The sequence below is a fragment of the Lithobates pipiens genome, unplaced genomic scaffold (genome assembly GCF_037356315.1).
Source record: "Lithobates pipiens isolate NorthernLeopardFrog02 unplaced genomic scaffold, aLitPip1_a1.2 Scaffold_22, whole genome shotgun sequence".
NCBI lineage: Eukaryota > Metazoa > Chordata > Amphibia > Anura > Ranidae > Lithobates > Lithobates pipiens.
Window position 1 is genome coordinate 117,194,749 of NW_027507784.1, and position 20,142 is coordinate 117,214,890.

Sequence of the window (20,142 nt, forward strand, 5' to 3'; positions counted from 1 at the left end):
TTTGTCACATTCGTATGTAGATGCTTTATGCATTTTTTCTTTTTCACTTTTTTTTATAGCGCAGTAATTTTCTCTCTTTCTTTTTACTTATATTTATTTCCAAACTACGCATGGAATAAAGACAAAAAATGCTAGCATCTTATTTTTCAGTGCTTTTGATGGTTTTACATATGTAAGTTTTTATGAGAAATTATTTTACTGTATAAACTGATTTAGGATTGGGTAACAATAGAGTAAATGTTTGTATGATGGTGAAAAATTTATTTCTGACTACTACTATATCAATGGCTTGTACTGAAGTAGTTTTAACTAATGAATGAATTATAATTAATTGTATTTATGTCACAAAAGCTGCCTACACATAAATATTGGATATGTGATCTATAAAATATAGACTTCATATAAATATTCTTTTCTGCCTAGAAATAAATGATAATAGGACAACCAGCACTCATGAAGAGGTAAGTCAACAGCTCTCAAACAACCTTTATTACATCAGTCTTGATTTATGTGTGCATTGTTCCAAAGCTTTGCTTTTTGTGTCTAGTCTTCCACAATACAGTATGTCAGTATGTGACACTTCATGATTGGTGTGTCTTGGCTTGCTGCGTACTACCTGTAGCTGTACCCCCGTCAGGGGCTTCTAAGAAATGTGGTTTGTCTGTCACCCTGCCCAGCCCTGCATTCACTCTCAGGCACCCCCAGACACAAAGCAGTCAGTGCCTGTTTTTTTTTTTTTGTTTTTTTTAATTGAGGGATATAACTTGGATTGGGATGGGAGATATGGGATGCCCAGCATAGATCAATGAAACAGCACTTGGTTTTGGGACAACTATGTACATTCCCTATACATACTCCTTCAGTGTCCACCTGCACATCACTTGCTTAAAGCTCATCATTCCTCACTCCACTGCTCATTTCTAGCTGCAGACTGTTACTCCTAGTCACCTCCAGCACATCACTTGGTTCCCCAGGAACAGCTAGCACTATTTGTTGGTTAGGCCTGACACTGACTCAGCCAGGCCTCAGCAAATGCCCTTTGCAGGCTGGGACCATGGGCCCCAATGGTGTAGCAGAAAAGTCCTTGTGCTAGCTGCCCTAACTTTGGCTACTGATCCCAGTTCACCCTCTTCAGGCCCTGCCAGCCCTCTTGTCTGCAGCTGCCTATTTCCACTGCCCCTTCCACCACAGTCCACACTTCTGGTTCTGCACCCATCTCAGACTGCAATACCCCGTCCTCCTGACTGTGTCTCACTCACCAGTCCTCCTGGCTTTGACCAGTTGTCCTTCCTGGAGTCTCTTAGCAGTGCTCGCTCTTTTGCTGTGCTCTCCTTGCTCTCTCTTGTGCCTCTGGTCCAGGACCTTCTCATTCCTGAAGGTGGTCCCGACTGCACCCAAGCCCAGGTCCAAGTCAACCCTCCCAGACTGGGGAGGTCGCTAGAGGGCCCTGACAGCCTCCACACTCTCTCACTCCAGCTCTTCCACCTAACAACCCCCCTCAGCTGGGCTGACCCTTGGTATTTGAGGAGGCCTGTCCCCTGCCAATCCAAGGCTTCCCAGAACACCCCAGATGGCCTCAGCTCCCCTCCAGCCTCTCTTTCCAGAACACACTAGAAGATTCTAGAAAGAAGTAGGAGGTCCTAGTGCTGTCACCTGTGAGTCACCAAGCACTACCCTGAGCCACTTCCAGCCTAGAATGAAAACAAACAGGCCTAGCAATCAGTCAGGCCTGCTTAAATTTACCTATCCTCTCTAGCACACTACTAAAGGGTGCTACATACCCTTTATAAAATGGGTCTCTACCAACATTGTCTGAAGGAACAACTGTTCTTATTGCTCATAATAACCAATTATTGTCTTCTCCCACATTCTCCTGCCCTTAGACTGGGATGTGAGGTTAAACAGGAGAACTGGATTGCTTGCAATCAACAACTACAAGACAAAAACTTTTCTTTCTTAGAAAAAAAAATACTTCAAAACACAGCTAGGCCTCATCTAACAACTTGTCTGAATTAAGACCCATTTCCTTCTTGATGCCTTATTAAAAAAAAAAAAAAAAAAAAAAACCTTTACTAAATTGTATCTAAACCAAAAAACATAAGTTTATTATAATGCAGCTTACCAGTCCTTTGATGTGGTGGTTGCATTTTTTTTCATGCTTTTATCTTTTCTATGCTCTTTATTTTCACCTGTTGATTCTGCAAATAATATAGTTCATGCATCTTCAGGGCTTCACTCATCTCTCCACTGTTTCTATGGATGGAGCAATCTCACATTGGCTGGAATTCAAACATGTCCACCTCTATTAAAGTTCACTACATTTAAATTTTAGTACACATGAGCCGAATGTCAGGCGGCATCAGCCGGTTCAATAAAATCTGGCCAACATTTGGCCTGTGTGTTTGACAGCCAGTCTGACAGAAAACGGTCATTTGGCCATCTTCTGTCAGACGAGCATGCTGGAAAACCAGCAGCCAACTGGCTCCCAATCAGAGCTCTCAGCCAATGGCTGAGAGTGTTCTGGTGGGGGGGGGGGATGATGGGATTAGTAGTTTACAGAACAAAGATAAGATTGTTTTGCTTACCTTCTTAAGTTAGGGACACACAGGCCAAAAATCAGCCTGTTCAGCAGGAACCATCCAACTTTTGGTCAGTGTGTACAGTACAGCTGTCTATCTCTGACAGAAGCTTGTCTGACATTTCCCTTTTGGTGAAGGGAAATGTTGGAAAACTAGACTCTGATCAGCGTTCGCTTGTGTTGGTACAGTGATCTGTCAGAAAAAAACTATCAATGTGTACCCAGCTTTAATTTCGATATTTTGAATCAGCAACCCATAAGAATGCAAGTAACAACTTCTATATTTGCTCTGACATTCCTGATCTGCATACTTACTCCAGCCATAGGGGCAACAGCCAGAAAGAAGTCTGTAAGGTCCACCCATTCATTTTTTCTTATGATAAGATAGCTTTACAGTGACGCTTTAACAAGAAAAAACATGCTTCTGGCAGGTATAAAGAGCAGCCGTAAGAGGTGCAGATACATATACCAGCAGAAGCTTTTGATGCTTACATTCTGCCTGGAGTTTGCTCTCTCTCTCCCATTTCCATATCGATCCATTACTATGATGGGTTGGCTCACTTAATAATAAGAATACATGGGTGGGTGCAGGCAAGCTCGCCATTGCCAGGAAGTGCCAATGCTTTGCTTTATCAGATTGCCCTGCCATTTAAGCAAGCAGAAGCACTGGAATATGTTGCAGGTATTTACTGGCCCCTCTAGGTTTAGGAATCAGAGCCTTATTCTGAAGAAGCCACCATCTGCTTCCTATGTAATTCCATTTCATTACAAATCTGTTTATACCAAGTTTATAAATTTATGAATTTGGGCTATCTGCATGAGTTTGCCATTTGACTTGATCAACCTAACCTATATCAACCTCCACAGGGTTGTCTAAAATTCACTCCTTCCCCAATATAAAACAATATGCAGGCAGATTTCAGTCTTTAGAAGTTCTGCCTTCTTCAGTATATAATCTTTTAGAATTATAATGCATGGGTATGTAAATATATGAACTAAACGACATCCTTGTTTGTATATTGTAAACCTAGAACCTTTCCCCAAAACAGAGGAAGCAAAGTGTCTACTCAGCCCCGGCGATGAAAGGTACTGTCCAGGTACTGTTCAGTGTTCTGACATAATAACTTCTACTTATGCCATAATCATGTATGCTTATTTTTGTTTTACTGTCTTGTCATGTTGTTTTAGCTTAACTAATAACATATGTTTGCAACATGTATTTTTGCAACAAATGCTACCATATAAATGTCAGGGGAATCATACAATTTTTGGAGCTTTAAATTACAAGTTCTCAGACCAGCATGTTGGAGACTTTTTAAAAGTGTAGAGAATGTTACCAATATTCTTAGCTTTGGATGGAGTGGAGGGGGGTTAGAACACCTGTTAGTTTTTTATTGCTGTCTGTTCCCCCGCGGGGGACATTCACCCTCTCAATTTGTCCTGTTTACCATTATGACTAAAGTCAAAATAAAATAAAAAAATGTATGTTGTCATCTGAACAGGTATAGAGGGTAAATCTTCCAATGGGGCCACTAGTTCTGATGACCCTGGTGCCAACAAGAGATTTCTTCTCACTTACTGTTTTTGTTATCAGATGGAAAGTGTACCAATGGAACAAAGATGGCAAAAAAACACTGACAAAGGTTATAACTGTCCCTTACTCTAGCCAAAATGAAAAAAAAAAAAGATTTTGTCTTTAGTTCTACTTTAACTTTGCAAAGTTAATGTTCACTTAGATTGGTGAATAAATAGATGCTTTATGCAGTTAATTTCTGTTATGTACAAGCAAAAATACAATTACTTGAAGCCATCCCCACCAGGAGAAGACAGTGTTTATTCCTAGCAGTTATAGCAGCTGCTTGTGATAATCGTAAGAGTATCTGGCAGGCTGGTTGTACCCAATCTTGGTACATTCAGCCTGCTCATTAAGGGTTCAAACCTCATCCGGTTCCTATTGAACCACCCGAGATTCGAACCACCCAAGCTTTGTGTATGACCAGCCTTAGTTAGTTAACCCTATTGACTTTATAACATATATGCACATCAGGGCTCCCAATTTCCTTGGGTGCTTAATTGTTCTTGCTGAAAAATATAACAGTGGTACTTGTCCTGTTAAAAAACAAAACAAAGTGGGCACTACATTAAGAGCAACAGCCACAAACCAGCGCAGAGCAATGTCTGCTATAACTGCCTTTCTTCATCGTCACAGTGAGAAGTCAAGACATTCTTGCTGGCTGCTAATTATTATGGTTCTTGAGAACTTATTTGCTTATTGATGCCAAAAACAGACCTTAACAAGTTTAAACATTTTAATACAATATACAGTATTTGGAAAAGTATTCCTTGGGTTTGTAAGGAATAACCACAAAAGTACACTAACCACCACTAGCCTAGCAGAGAGTCTCTACCATGAATGACTGCTAAACCTATTGTACCTTTCACCCGTTGAGTTGGTTATAGGAACAAAAAACATTGTTGCATTTTCATGGTTGCTTGCTCAGCAATGACAGAATAATTTTGCACATTAAAATGTTTTCCACATTGTCTGATCTACAACACTGTGACCTTGACTCACAAAATGAAAGAAATTTTCAATTTTGGGACATTAAATGAGGAATGGCCTGATAAGGTCATATTCCTCCATCCCTGTTTATGGCGAAGAAGGAGAGGGGGGCTTAAAAGATTGGGACTTTAAATGAAGCACGTAGCTGAAAGAATGACAATAGTTGTTTAAAAACATGTTTATTAGTTCATGAAATTCTGTATATAACATGGTAAAAAACATAAATCATAATAAATATAATATAATTTATATACACAATCATATTTAGGTTCATTAACATCTGTAGGTAACAGGGTAATAAACAAAAATTTGTGGTAGTGATAAATATCTTGTTATAATTTTATAATTTATATATGTATAGCATATGCACATATGGGATGGTACAGTGCAACTACAAAATGGCTGAATATATATGACCTCCAGATTAGCTCCTGCACATAGATTGCAATGGAATAGAACCCCATAGTATGTTAAATGTAGATCCTAAAACCACATGATAATAAAATCAATATTGGCATAATTGGCGTACCGTATATACTCGAGTATAAGCCGAGATTTTCAGCCTCTTTTTTGAGGCTGAAAGTGCCCCCCTCGGCTTATACTCGAGTCATCGCTGTCTGCCCGCTCGATCAGCGCGTCGAGCAGACAGACAGCGGCCATTCTATTCAAAAGCCGCGCCTCCGGCTCCCCCTTCGCCTGTGATAGGCGGAACACTGAATTTCCCAGCAGCCTGTGTTCCGCCTATCACGGACATCGTATCATCCTCGTACTACGGACGAGGATGATACGAAGGCAGTGATAGGCGGAACACAGGCTGCTGGGAAATTCAGTGTTCCGCCTATCACAGGCGAAGGAGGAGGCGCGGCTTTTGAATTTTACAATGGCCGCCGAAGAGGGCACGGGACGGAGGCAAGGCAAGGCAAGGCAAGGCACGGCACGGCACGGGACGGGACGGGACGGGACGGAGGCAAGGCAAGGCACGACACGACGGCAAGGCACGGCACGGCACGGGACGGAACGGAGGCAAGGAGGCAAGGCACGGGACGGAGGCTCGGGACAAAGGTAGGCTGGACACACACACACACACACACACACACACACACACACACACACAGGGATGGGTGGATGGATGGAGACACACACAGGGATGGGTGGATGGATGGAGACACACACACACAGGGATGGATGGATGGATGGAGACACACACACACAGGGATGGATGGATGGATGGATGGAGACACACACACACAGGGATGGATGGATGGATGGACACACACACACACAGGGATGGATGGACGGACACACAGGGATGGACGGACACACAGGGATGGACGGACACACAGGGATGGACGGACACACACACAGGGATGGACAGGCATGTCTCACCCTCGGCTTATACACGAGTCAATAAGTTTGCCAGTTTTTTTGGGGGTAAATTGGGGGCCTCGGCTTATATTCGGGTCGGCCTATACTCGAGTATATACGGTATATACATAAAAGGCTAAACGCAGCTTATAATTAGCCCGGTGGCTGGGTAATTATCACTCTTCAGGAGAAAGCGCGCAACAAACAGTATGGCTGTGTGGAGGAGGTGAATTGCAAAGAGCTGGGAGCCCACCGGGCACACCGTTCATGGGAACTGTGTCAGAAAACATGAATCAGACTAAGACAGAAGTACAGTAAAATCACACTTGTTTAATAATAATAAAAAAAAGCTAAACAGGGTAAACGTAGTCAAAACATAGCAGTGTTCAGGAACCGGAAAGGATAGTCAGATAAGCCAAAATGTCAGGGAGCGAGAGATGAGTGTAGTAGAACAGCAAGCAGGATCTGGAGCCAGAAGGTATGTCAGCCAAGCAAGTCTTTAACAGGAACACAGGCGAGCGTCTCTAGAGATGTGACCAAGGTGAAGGCAGAGATCATCTGGGCTGGACAGCTTAAGTAAGCAGGACTGACGAGCTGGATATCATCAACAGGTGAGTCACTGTGGAGAGATAGGAGCTGACAATTAGCCAACAGCTGAGCGGCCATCTTTAAGAAGGAAAGGCTGAGCCCAGCCCTGACACTGTGGGAATGTAATCCATGACCACAACCCAACCTCCTGCACCACCAAGGGCAGACAAGCATCCAAGGTGTTTGGATCTTCTGAGGCTTAGGGGTGTTGGCAAGAGCCATCTCTCAGTGGCTTCTCATAGGATAGCAAAACATATTCCAAGGGGTGCATATTGCAGGAGAGAGCCATTCTTGCAGCTACATGCTTCATTTAAAGTCCCAATATTTTGCCCCTCCCCCCCCCTTCTGGATTCACAAATGGTGGCCCTACATTAACTTGAACATATTTGGTGTGGACAGAGGATAAAGACACAGAAACATTTGTGTCTTATCCTCTGTCCACACCCAATATGTTTGTTGCCAATGTTTGTTTCCTCTCACATTCATGTGTTAACCTAGTATCAGCCTTTGGAGACCTAAAACCCAAATTCCCAAAAAGTTGGGATGCTGTGTAAAATCTACAAAAAAACTGAATGCACACAGCGTCTCAACTTTTTTTGGAATAGGGGTTATTTAGACAAGGTCATGGATAGGATGCTTCTTTTATTAAAATTATGATTTAATTTTTATCATGTTTGAATGTTAAACAAAATAAAGAAAAAATATTTGGTTTTATTATTTAAACTAGTGTAGTTCAATATTTTAAACATATAGATGTTTGATCTTTTCCAAATGTTACCATCAATGTAACTGCGTTTTGGAAATGAGAACACTTGCTTGTTTGGAATTAATTAATTAATTTATTTTCAATTTGATGAGGAAGGTTGGACGGTAGTGAAGTACAGTTTCTGTTTTGAAACAATTAATTGTAACACTTTAACTTCTCTAATTGCCGTTTGGTACAGAAGCACTGGTTTTAATTCTGTTTTGCTTGCATGCCATAACATAACTGCTTATTTGTATTAGCTTGAGCCTGTATTGCTTTTATACAGTATGTTTAATGCGCATGTGCATGCGCTTTGTCATTGCAGTATTATATTTCTGACTCAGCATGTCAGGTCTCTGCAGAGAGACAACTGCTTCCACATAGACAGAAAGGGCCTTCTCTGCAGCATCCTTGCAGGGGACAGCTTATTCTTCTGTGTGGCTAAAGAAAATGAACTGTAAGATTCTGCACATGCTTTGTTTTGATGCATCTGAATGAATTTTGCTCACCTAAACTGAAAGTTCAGTTGGGCTTTGATTTTATTGTGTTTGCATATTTGATTTATTTCAGGTTTCCTTTACATGCTAATTTTCAGGCTATTAAACCTAAGAAATTAATAAATCCTAGTTACCTCCTAACCAGCCATTTTAGTTAAACGGACAGTTAAGGGAGTGGTTATTCTGAATGGACATTTTAAAAGATAAGTTCACCTTTTTGCAGGGAGCCTGTAAAGCATTGCACCCAGAATCAGCAGATTGCGGGTGCATTGTCAGGCTCTTGCAGAATGTCAATACACTGTCTGTCAATACCTTTGATATGGGCAGGGAGTTACTGAAGTCCAGGAAGCTAAATAAACTATGAGATCACACACAAGCACCCTTGCAGTTCATTGAGATCTACAATCCATCAGCCGCAGAGGCTAAAGCTACTTGTAAGCATTAATTCACAGAATTGTGTGGGTAGAGCCCTACATGGCCATTCTGTTTTCACATTGTGACAGTGGGTGCAGGAAGAAGGTCCTCCACCCCCTGTCACAAGAAAGGGGAGGATTCGAGGGGGGGGGGGGGGTGATGTATGCTCAACATTTTATATATTACACTTTAATATGGCCAAATATGGGTAGAACATATAATATATTGAGAAAGGTGGACTTAGCCTTTAAATATTATAGTGCTGATTGTTGGTGCACACTCGCAGTGCCTGTGATCATACTGTCCGTAGACAGCATAGATCACAGGCAAAATGTACAAAGCCAATCAGAGTGGCTCTGTGCATTGTGATGTCTGTGAGCCAATCACCACGGTCACACAGTTTTTGACCTTAGAAACACTCTATGGAAAGTGGTGGTTTAGAAATACCACCAAAAGAACACTCTTTTTCTGAATGAATTATAGAACATTCATAGTGCGGTCTTGCATGACTAATTGTCAGTCAATGTACCGCAGCACTAAAAATGGACAAAGGGGCTGGGGAAGGAAAGGGTGTAATTTGCTGGTATTGAGGTGGCTAGAGAAAGATTTCTCCAAAAATTTAGAAAAACCAATCCTATTAAACCTTTCCTTCCCCAGCTATCATTTTCCATTATAGGTTTGATGTTGCTTGTGTGCCATAAGGTCTTCCCTAAACTCTTTTTCAAATAATTAATATTTATTTTTATAAAGCAACCTTTAATTTCTTTTTTTTTCTTATTCGCTATGGTTTATTTTGTTTTATGTGCTTTGTTGCATGTGCAGGCAGCAATGAGCAGGCAAAACCTTTAATTTCTATTGATGATAGACATCAGTCCACCAGCATGCCGTATGAGCAAACAGTAACAGAGAATACCAAGCTGCTTGCGAAACCAAGACGAAAAGACACTCCATATCATCTTGATTTGCCATTCTTCCCAGGTAGGGTCTCTAGATTAGTGGGATATATAGGTAAGATACAATATTTAACTCAGTCAGGCAATTGCGAGATTTGCTTAGAGGAACATTACTAGTTTCTTCTTTAGGTAAAACTATGTTGTCTTTAAATTTTACACTGTAATGTTAAACCTTTTTTTTTTTTCATAGAGTAGGGAAAAGTTAGAATCCCCTGTGTCCCCACAAAATTCAAGCTCTTTTTTTTCTGGTTTTGGTCTCCGCAGCTAAAAGTAATAGGGAAATTCCCCAGGGCAGGAATAGAGAGGAAATCTATGAATAGTGACAACTGATTAAGCGGGGGCTTTCCTCTCCTTGGATGGATTTCCTGTTGTGTCTACAGAACAGGAATTGAAATCTCTCCAATGGGACAAAGATGGGTTTTAACCCTTCCGAATATATATATATATATATATATATATATAAAAAAGATTTGGCATTAGATATGCACATTAAAGGGACCCCACTGCCTTTTTATTGGCATTGGTAAATAGAGAAATGTATTAATGTAGTAAAATTTTCTCTTAACCCCCTCATCAATCCAGTTTACTGGGAAAAGCTAGAGCAATCATTAAAATCAGAAATAGCAGCAATTACACAGAATGATTAAATATGTAGGATACGTGTATGTTTCAAAGCAACAAAACATGCAAGGAAAATATAATTGCTGAATGAATTAAACCCCTTCTGTAGAAGATAATAAATCTTACTAGGTGATGAATTTATATAAGGTGACGACACTGGCATGAAGCACAAAAATATACCGGAATATATAAAAACAGGAAAAGCAGTAGATAAGAAAAGGTAAAAATATTTGTGGGCTAGAGATACCGGTTCAGTTTAATCACGAAAAGTCTGCAGTAAGGTTTCACTTTTTTAGATAACATGAGTTGTATTAGGTAGACCTGCCATTCGACCAGTCAATTCAAAAATATAAAAATGCTTTTATATAAACAGGAGCATTCTGTTTATTTTATCACTTCAGTCACGTTTTTTTTTAAAGAAAAATTAGATCAGTTTCTCATCAGTTGTACATACGTTTTTTTTAAATCCACTACCAATGCAAAAACAGAGGCAAAACAGACCATTTATCCATTTACATCTGTTTTTCGTTCATTTTGCTTTTTTAATGCAAGTAAAATAGGGCTTTGATCCGTTCCAAAAAATGGATGTTAACAAAAGTGGATGTAAATAGATGTAAATGATGATCATCCGTTTACATCCTTTTTTTCTATAGAGATGCATTGATGTCCGTTTTTCATCCGTCAACGGATGGATAAAAAAACAGATAAACGGAATGCCCCTGTAAAAGGGCCTAAAGTGGAACTAATCTCGCCTCCACTCCAGTAATGTGGTCTTCGGAAATAACCTGCTGGTCACTGACATCTTTGTCCAGTCTTCTTCTGGTCTTTGTTTTTTTTATTGAGTTCATTCAATTTGGCAGATGCCAAAATTGTACACTGATCTCTGCATGCAGGTAAGAATACTTTAATAAAAAGAAAAAAGAAACACACTACCAAAAGGTTGGAGAGTGCTGCTCACCCCTGAGTAATGACAAAAAAGAAAAAGGAGCAATTTCCCCTGTAATGGGGTTTTTAGGCAGCAAAACAATATATGTAATAAATGTAGGAGAATGTTGGATAAAAAAGATTTAAATATTTATTGGTACGTCAAAAATATGACACATTGGTTAAAAAATGAACTCCACTGGACAGTTAGTGAAAACTGAAACACAACATTAATAAAAAAAAATGGGTGTACATATACAGACGAAAACTTCACATAAACACTGTACAAATTTGCAGACAGTGGAGACGTGACCCTGACGTGTTTCAACCCGTGATATGGGTCTTCTTCAGAGGGGTGGTCTGCTACGGAAGGAAAACAACATGAGTATATACATTGAAAATTACTTCAATATAGTATAAATATCTGGAATGCTGACATAGTTACCAAATAATGTACATCAAGGTAGGTGGAAGAAACATTCACAGTGGAAATCCTTCTCAGAAAATGAGATAAAATAAACCGCTTATCTCTCTCCCTACATATGTATACAGAGGGCCCCGACGTTCCCAGCTGTCACCGCACACCAGGAGGAAAATGGGCGGAGTCTGATGGTGCAGCTTACAAGAGATCACACTGTTCACTCCTCTCCAATGTAATCCACAGGAGGGAGTGCAAGCATCGGCAACCAAGGGGTGGGAGGGACGCACCTGTAGTGAAATTCAATTAGCGTTGCTCGCTCAGTGATTAAATGAGCAGGCAACCAGGCTGCATTATTATAAAGTATTTATTTATACAGTACATAAATGTGCCTACAGGTATTCAGCATGCAAAGAGATGTAAAAAAAAAAGAAGGGGGAAGTATGTATAAAAAGACTCTATGTAGTGTATAGAAAAAGGAAAATAAAGAGAAAGAAAAATAAGTGCACAATGATGTCCACACAATAACAAAAAATTGTGATCATGCTGGAAAGTAAAATGTGTGTTGAGAAGTAAAATAAAATATGTGAACCGCAACAATGAAAATGTGTGATGGATGACAAAAAAGAGCATTAGAAGGAAAATAGTGGAAAAGGTGACTGATCAGTGCATAATATAACCAAGGGTGCTAAAAGTGGATTATTACCTGGATTAGTTACTATGTGGATAAAACCCCCCCCAAAAAAATAGAATGGGGAGGGGGAGAAAAAGCTGTGGGAACAGACCCGATCCAAGATAGATCGTAGGGGCAGATACCCAAAAGTGTTCAAAATCCAAGGGGGCAAATCCCCTTATCTATGGATAAATCAAATATAAATAACAATGTAATTGGTTGATATATTAACCTTACACATAAGTAGTGACTTTAAAAAAAAAAATATTTCCCCAAGTGTATGCCAAAATAATCAAAAGTACCTACCAAATAGAGGCAGGGTAGTCTTATAGTTTGCTTCCTGTAGGGATAAGGCTAAATGTCCCTCCATATGAGGGGGATATTTATAGTGGCCAAAAAGCACTTGCACATGCACAGAAAATCTGTAATTGGCAGGTCCCGCTCCTCCCTCTGCCTATTACCATCCGATGCTACATGGTCGCCATGGCGGCGAATCACCTGTGATCTCCCTGGTGTTCCGGAAGGGCATGAGCAGCCCCGTAATTACGTCAGCCCCGTCGCACCAGCGTGACGTCCGCACGTCCCGTGCACCCGCGGTGCCCCGTGCATGCGCTGTGAGGTGCGGCATCCGGGGATGTTCCGGGACACCGCCGACAAGGGGAAGTTCCCCAGTCGGGCAAGTGGTACCAGCCCAATTGCCCACACTTGGGGACACAAGGGAGGGGCCCGCGCACGCAAAGGCCCCTCCCCCCTTGCCGGGAAGCCATACCAAAAGGGTCCACCAATCCTGGGAACAGCAGCACATGGGACTCGGTGCGCCCCCGGTGGAGAAAGAAGGATGTACTATTAACCAAAAAGTGCCAAATTTGTCATATTCATTCAAAATGGGATTATCCGTATGTAATCAATACATATACACATGAAAACAGGGAACAGTAAATGTTACAAATCCATAATGTTATTACAAAGATGATTAGAACAAATTGTTGTTGTTGCTGTAAACAGAAGAAATGTATAACAAATATATATCTAACTACATTAAGACTGTCATCGCCAGAGCGTTCCCAATCTGGCATTAGGGGTGAGAGGAGGAACGGGGAATACTTTAACCTCTCTAGCGGTAATCCTGAATGTGGCTCGGGATTAATTTTCAGTACCAATAACCCCGAGCCACACTCAGGATTGCATCGCAGTATCCAGGTACAGTTACTTACTTTGTCCCTAGGATCCTGCGATGTCCTCCCGCTGTATCCTCTGGCTGGATCCTCCACCCGATGCATCAACCTAAAAAACCTCCAGGTCATATTTTCAGCCACAAAATACTTACTAGCTGTGCACACATAGTCCCACAACATTGACACTGACATAACAAAAGTATTAAGTGAATCTGGGATCGACAACGACAAGCATTCTTTTTTTATCTGTGAAATTTTGACAATTCAGGAGTGCATGAAGGCCATGGAGGAGAGGCAAGGTCAGGGCAGGCTATGAAGGGGGTGCAGGAGATGATCAGTGCCACAGTCAGGGCAGCACAGTCTTGTGCCAGTGTCCCAGTGTGCCAACCTGTGCTTGAGCCCCTCCCTCTGCCCGGCTCTTACCCCTACCTATGCAGGGCTCCACTGTGGGGGTCCGGAGGTTCCAGTCCAGTACTGATCCTCAGCCATGGTGCTGGCACTGCTATCTCCCTCACTGTCTGAAACCAGCACCGTGATAGAGACTGAGCATTGACACCAGCATCGTGATAGAGACTGAGCACTGACATCAGCACTGAGATAGAGAGCACTGACACCAGCACCGAGATAGAGAGCACTGACACCAGCACCGTGATAGAGAGCACTGACACCACCACCGTGAGAGCACTGACACCACCACCGTGATAGAGAGCACTGATACCAGCACCATGATAGAGAGCACTGACACCAGCACCGTGAGAGCACTGACACCAGCACCATGATAGAGAGCACTGACACCAGCACCGTGATAGAGAGCACTGACACCAGCACCTTGATAGAGAGCACTGACACCAGCACCTTGATAGAGAGCACTGACACCAGCACCCTGATAGAGAGCACTGACACCAGCACCGAGATAGAGAGCACTGACACCAGCACCGAAATAGAGAGCACTGACACCAGCACCGAAATAGAGAGCACTGACACCAGCACCGAAATATAGAGCACTGACACCAGCAGAGAGATAGAGAGCACTGACACCAGCACAGAGATAGAGAGCACTGACACCACACCAGCACAGAGATAGAGAGAGAGCACTGACACCAGCACCGAGATAGAGAGAGAGCACTGACACCAGCACCGAGATAGAGAGCACGGACACCATGCCACCACCGTGATAGAGAGCACTGACACCAGCACCAAGCTAGAGAGCACTGACACCAGCACTGATACCAGCAACTCGCTGCGGGATCCAAAAATATGACACCGCTCAACCTCTTCAAACAAGAGGGTACGGGCATATAGTACGGTGTGCTTTTTTTGTACAAGGAAGTGAGCCAAAGGTAGAAAAAAGGTCTGTGTGCCCGATTAAATAAATCATTTATAGAGTTATGCATGTACATGGTCTGATGGTCACATGTGTTGAATTCCTCCGAGATCCATGCCTCATTCATTTTTATAAATGTGAGGTAGTCAACACTGTCGTGAGCTAGGCGAGTGCGCTTATCGGTCACGATCCCCCCTGCTGCGCTGAATGTCCTTTCGGACTGGACACTGGACGAGGGGCAAGCCAACAGTTCCACTGCAAATTGGGCAAGCTCTGGCCAGAGGTCAAGCCTCCCCACCCAGCAGTCCAGGGGTTCATCACTTCTCAGAGTGTCCACATCGGCCGTTAACCCGATGTAGTCGGACACCTGTCGGTCTAGGCGTTCCCTGATGCTGGAGACCTGTCGATGGGTCGGCTGAAAGAATTACCTCATATCAGAAGTCACCAACACATCTTCAAACCGCCCTCTTCTTGCAGGCGCTGTTGGATTGGTACCCGCAACTCTCTCTGGGAGTGGGAATTGCTCCTCTGCCAGCGCACGCAAAAGCAGAATGCAGCATTTCTCGAAGCAAGGCCTGTAAGTGCTCCATTCTGACAGCCCTCTGTGACTGTGGTAACATTTCCACCATTTTGTGTTTGTACTGGGGGTCTAAGTACGTTGCCACCCAGTACTGGTCCTTGACCTATATGCTTTTTATACGGGGGTCCCTGGAGCATGAAGGCCCCCATTTGCACTAAACTGGAAGCGGTGTGGTGGCCTGTCTCCTGCTCATCATCCAGGATAATGTCATCCTCCTCTTTCTCCTCTCCCCATCCACGCACAACAGGGATCCCAGAAAGGTTTAAAGCATGCTCTTCTTGCTCCTCCTCATCCACACGAGTGCAGTATGTATGTGGAAGAAGGAATATAACACCTCGCTTCAATTGGTCGTTTTGGGGGGCCACTGGTCTATCACACCAGTTATAATACTTTTTTTTTTTAATTGCGTTTGTCACTCTTTGTAGTATCGCTGCAGAACCGCTCAGCAGTCACAATGCTGCACAGTGGAAATGCACTATACAATGCTTTCTATATTTGCAAGTATTTTATACGTGTATTATACCCCTATATACTGCACACCAAATAATACACCTATACCAGTCCTTAAAAGGACCTTTGTGGACCTAATAGTAGCTAGCTAGTAGCTAGGGAATTGCAGACTGTCCCTTCTCCAAACACCAAACTGTCCCTCCCTACACTGAGAAATTACAGCTGCAGAATCGGTCAGCAGCACAGCAGTGCAGTGCACTATAATATGCTTTCTATATTTGGAAGAAATTATATTATATGTGTACAACCCTATATAATGTACACCTATACCAGTCCTTAAAGGGACATTTGTGTACCTAGTAGCTAGTGATTTGCAGACTGTCCCTGCTCCAAACACCAAACTGTCCCTCAGTCCCTACACTGATAAAAGACAGCTGCAGAATCAGTCAGCACTCAGCAGCACAGCAGTCAGCAGTGCATCATAATATACTTTCTATATTTGAAAGAAAGTATATTATATGTGTACAACCCTATATACTGTACACCTATACCAGTCCTTAAAAAGACCTTTGTGTACCTAATAGTAATAGCTAGTGATTAAACTGACTGTCCCTGCTTCACACAGCATCCTGTCCCTACACTGACAAAAGACAGCTGCAGAATCGGTCAGCAGTGCACTCAGCAGCACAGAAGTCAGCAGCAGTGCACCAGAATATACTTTGTATATTTGAAAGAAAGTATATTCTTAGTGTATTACAACCCTATATACTGTACACCTATACCAGTCCTTAAAGGGACTTTTGAGGACCTAATAGTAATAGCTAGTGATTAAACTGACTGTCCCTGCTCCACACAGCGTCCTGTCCCTACACTGACAAAAGACAGAATGTAAAATGGCCGCCAGATCATGTCTATTTATAAAGGTAGGGGGTATGTCCAATTGTCCATGTGCTGAAATGTCTCAATTGGCTGTCCTGTACCCCATGATGGATGTGTCATCATGGGTCAAAGCTCTTCACAATGTAAACGCATATGTCCACCGCACGAACAGAGCTAGAAGTCCGCCGGTTTGGCGAATCGCGAACGAGCAGAATTTGCCGCGAACCGACCGCTGGGCGAACCGCAAGGCCATCTCTAGTCTGCATAGCCTCTTATAGTCTTGGTCAGGTGTGCATGTGACAGGGTTGACAACACAGGTACACAATTGGGAGGCAGTTGTCACAGTTTTATTACAGGAAGTGCCTAAACAAAGCTCTTCCATGCAAAAACACAAGCCATTATTTTAATGTAAGCTTCATTTTATAAAAAGATTTAAAACAACTATTGAAATTAAATTACATTTAATTTCCCAAGGTTTGATTTTTTCAAGCTCAGTGCTCTCACTCCAAGGAATCTAAGACTAAGTTTTTTGGCAAGATAATTTAACTTCCTAAGACAGGGCTCGACAAACCCCAGGCGCCAGGTCGCCAATGCGACCAGAAATCGGAACCTGGCACCTAAGCTGCCACCAGCCCACTCACTATTGATGCCCCAGACATGTAGCAGCATTAACACTGACTGCCATCCTCCTCCTTCCTCCACACTCAGCGGTGCCGTGCTAAGTGTGTGAAACTGACAAGCAAGGGAGAGAGGAGAGCGGGCGGGACCCATCAGCTATCAAACACCAGCCAATGGGATCTGGGCGGGCCGCTACGTGTATGTGGCCCGTCCCTTTTCTTAAGCAGCCCAATCGTTGGCTGGAGTTTGATAGCGGCTGGGTCCCGCCCACCCCGGCCGGGTCCCGCCCACCCCGACATCAAGCTCAAATCTGACATATCCGCCTCTCTGTTTCACACCCCAGCCGGGTCCCGCCCATTCCGTCATTAAGCTCAATTCTGACAGCTCCTCTGTTACATTTCAGTAACAGAGTGCTCCGTGTGAAACCTGCCAGTGCCATCTGCCAGTGCTACTGCCAATCAGTGCCACCTGCCAGTGTCAGTGCCACCACCAATCAGTGCCAGCTGCTAGTGCCAACCAGTGCCACACCAATCGATACCACCTGCAACCACCAACCAGTGCCACCGGCCACCTGCCAGTGCCATCTGCCAGTGCCACCTGCCAGTGTAAATCAGTGCCACCTGCCAGTGCCAATCGGTGCCACCTGCCAGTGCCACCATCAGTCAGTGCCACCTGCCAGTGCCGAGTGTCACCGCCAATCAGTGCCACCTGCCACCGCCAATCAGTGCCACCTGCCAGTGCCAACCAGTGTCACCTGCCACCACCAATCAGTGCCACCTGCCACCGCCTACCAGTGCCACCTGCCACCGCCTACCAGTGCCACCTGCCACCGCCAACCAGTGCCACCTGCCACCGCCAACCAGTGCCACCGCCAATCAGTGCCATCTGCCAGTGACTAGTGCCACCACCAACCAGGGCCACCTGCCACTTCCAAACCAGTGCCACCTGCCAATCAGGGCCACCTGCCAGTGCCAATGGTGCCAATGCCAGTGTCACCTGCCAATGCCATCTGGCAGTTCCACGTGCCTGCCAGTGGCAACCAGTGCCGCCTTCCAGTGCCAGCCAGTGCCACCTGCCACCGCCAATCAGTGCCACCTGCCAGTGCCAACCAGTGCCACTGCCAATCAGTGCCACCTGACACTACCAATCAGTGCCACCTTCCAGTGCCACCGCCAATCAGTGCCACCTGCCAGTGCCACCGCCAATCAGTGCCAACTAGTGCCACTGCCAACCAGTGCCACCTGCCAACACCAGCCAGTGCCACCTGCCAGTGCCAGCCAGTTCCATCTGTTGCCAGCCTTACTCTTTCTGGTCAGCCCATAACCCTGATGTAACAACGTTTCAATGGAGTTATTGACTGGGTGCTCCATTGTGAGTTAGGTATAGGGGGTGAAAATGAGTGGCCTTACCCCGGGAGTGGACAATCCATACCACTCTACACTCTAAAAAAAAAACAAAAAAAAAATACTGGCTCCTAACTTTTTTAACTGGCTCCTAAATTCAAAGCAAATTTGTCAACCCCTGTCCTAAGAAGCAGTGTTTTTTTTTAATGAACTATACAAATTACCCATTTAATTTTTTTTAGAGGGGTCAGATTGCACTAGCATTATTTGTGACTTTTTGTTCAATAATATATTTGTGCTGTGCTGTGTTTTTTTCTTTTTTTATTGCTTAAGTTTGAAAAACTTTAAAAAATGATTTGAAGAACTTTAAAAAAATATACAGAAAATTGATAACTTAGAAAATGACACCAGTTACGGAAAAAAGACACTGCGTCCTAATTCAAAGAAAAGCAATTATAGTGCCTTTGTTTAGACAGTAGAACACAGGAGCCTTGTAACACGAGTGCTAGATAATCTGGAACAATGTGACTTTTGATAAGCTCAATAAAAAATAGACAAAACAAATTCAAGGACTTGAACAGAACTGCAGTGTTCACTAAAACAAAAAACAGAACACCATGACTCCAAGCTGTTGCTAATAAAGACAGTTTAAATATACTACCAAACCATCTGTACTAAAATAATAAAACATTCACACCCTATAGCAGGACGTTCCTGCATAAGAACCTTTCTGGCAGTGCCATTAGGTATTCTTTTTAAAAGCTCACCTAAAACCATATTGTGTTCCTATTGCAGCTCCCTTTCTGTGCAAAGATGCTATCAGTGGTCAGGCTCAGAGGGCAGTAGAAAAGTTCACACCAGCTGGATAAATGCAAAAGCTGGTACCCCTGGTGGATGGCGCAGGATCTAAGCATTAAATGGTCTTCACCAGAGCACCTGGTGGTGTAGATGGGTTTTGCTGTGTGTTAGTGCCAGGACGTGGTCCTCAGGCTCGTCCCACCAGGCAGTGAGCAACCCGGAATTCTGATAGCAGAGGTAATAGGTAGGGATAAACTGTAACTGTAGTCGAGGAACAAGCCAACTAATGAGTGGTAGTGAAGAAAGGGACGGCAGCAGGAATGAAAAGAGCAACATACCGTGTGAAGAAGAGCACAATAATCTGGTAAACAGGAAGTGCAAGACATGGCTAAAATTGAAAGTTCATGGGAGGAGCAAGGAGTTTAAGGGTCACCAGAAAAAAGATAAAAAGTAACACAATTGATTAAAACAAAACCCTCAAAAAAACGTACATGTCACATTAGACCAGGTTCCCACTAGCTGCAGCTGTGGCTTGCAGCAGGGGGTCTAGTGCGCCCCAGAGCTCTGTTTCAGGGGGCGAATTACTTCTGAATTTTTGCTTGAATTCGGACTTGAAACTGAGCCAAAGACACACAG

At 43.4% G+C, this 20,142-nt stretch overlaps 1 protein-coding gene across 2 annotated transcripts in view; it reads left to right on the forward strand.

Moving 5' to 3' along the window:
- Positions 1-20,142, forward strand: part of PPP1R1C (protein phosphatase 1 regulatory inhibitor subunit 1C) — a 148,258-nt gene that overhangs the window by 120,478 nt on the left and 7,638 nt on the right. Inside the window, exons 3-5 of one of the 2 annotated variants that reach the window (XM_077448126.1) lie at positions 424-461; positions 3,610-3,664; positions 9,573-9,728. In XM_077448126.1, the coding sequence (XP_077304252.1) occupies positions 424-461; positions 3,610-3,664; positions 9,573-9,728 (249 nt within the window). The remainder of the gene's footprint in view (positions 1-423; positions 462-3,609; positions 3,665-9,572; positions 9,729-20,142) is intronic. The other variant, XM_077448127.1, reaches the window with a different exon arrangement.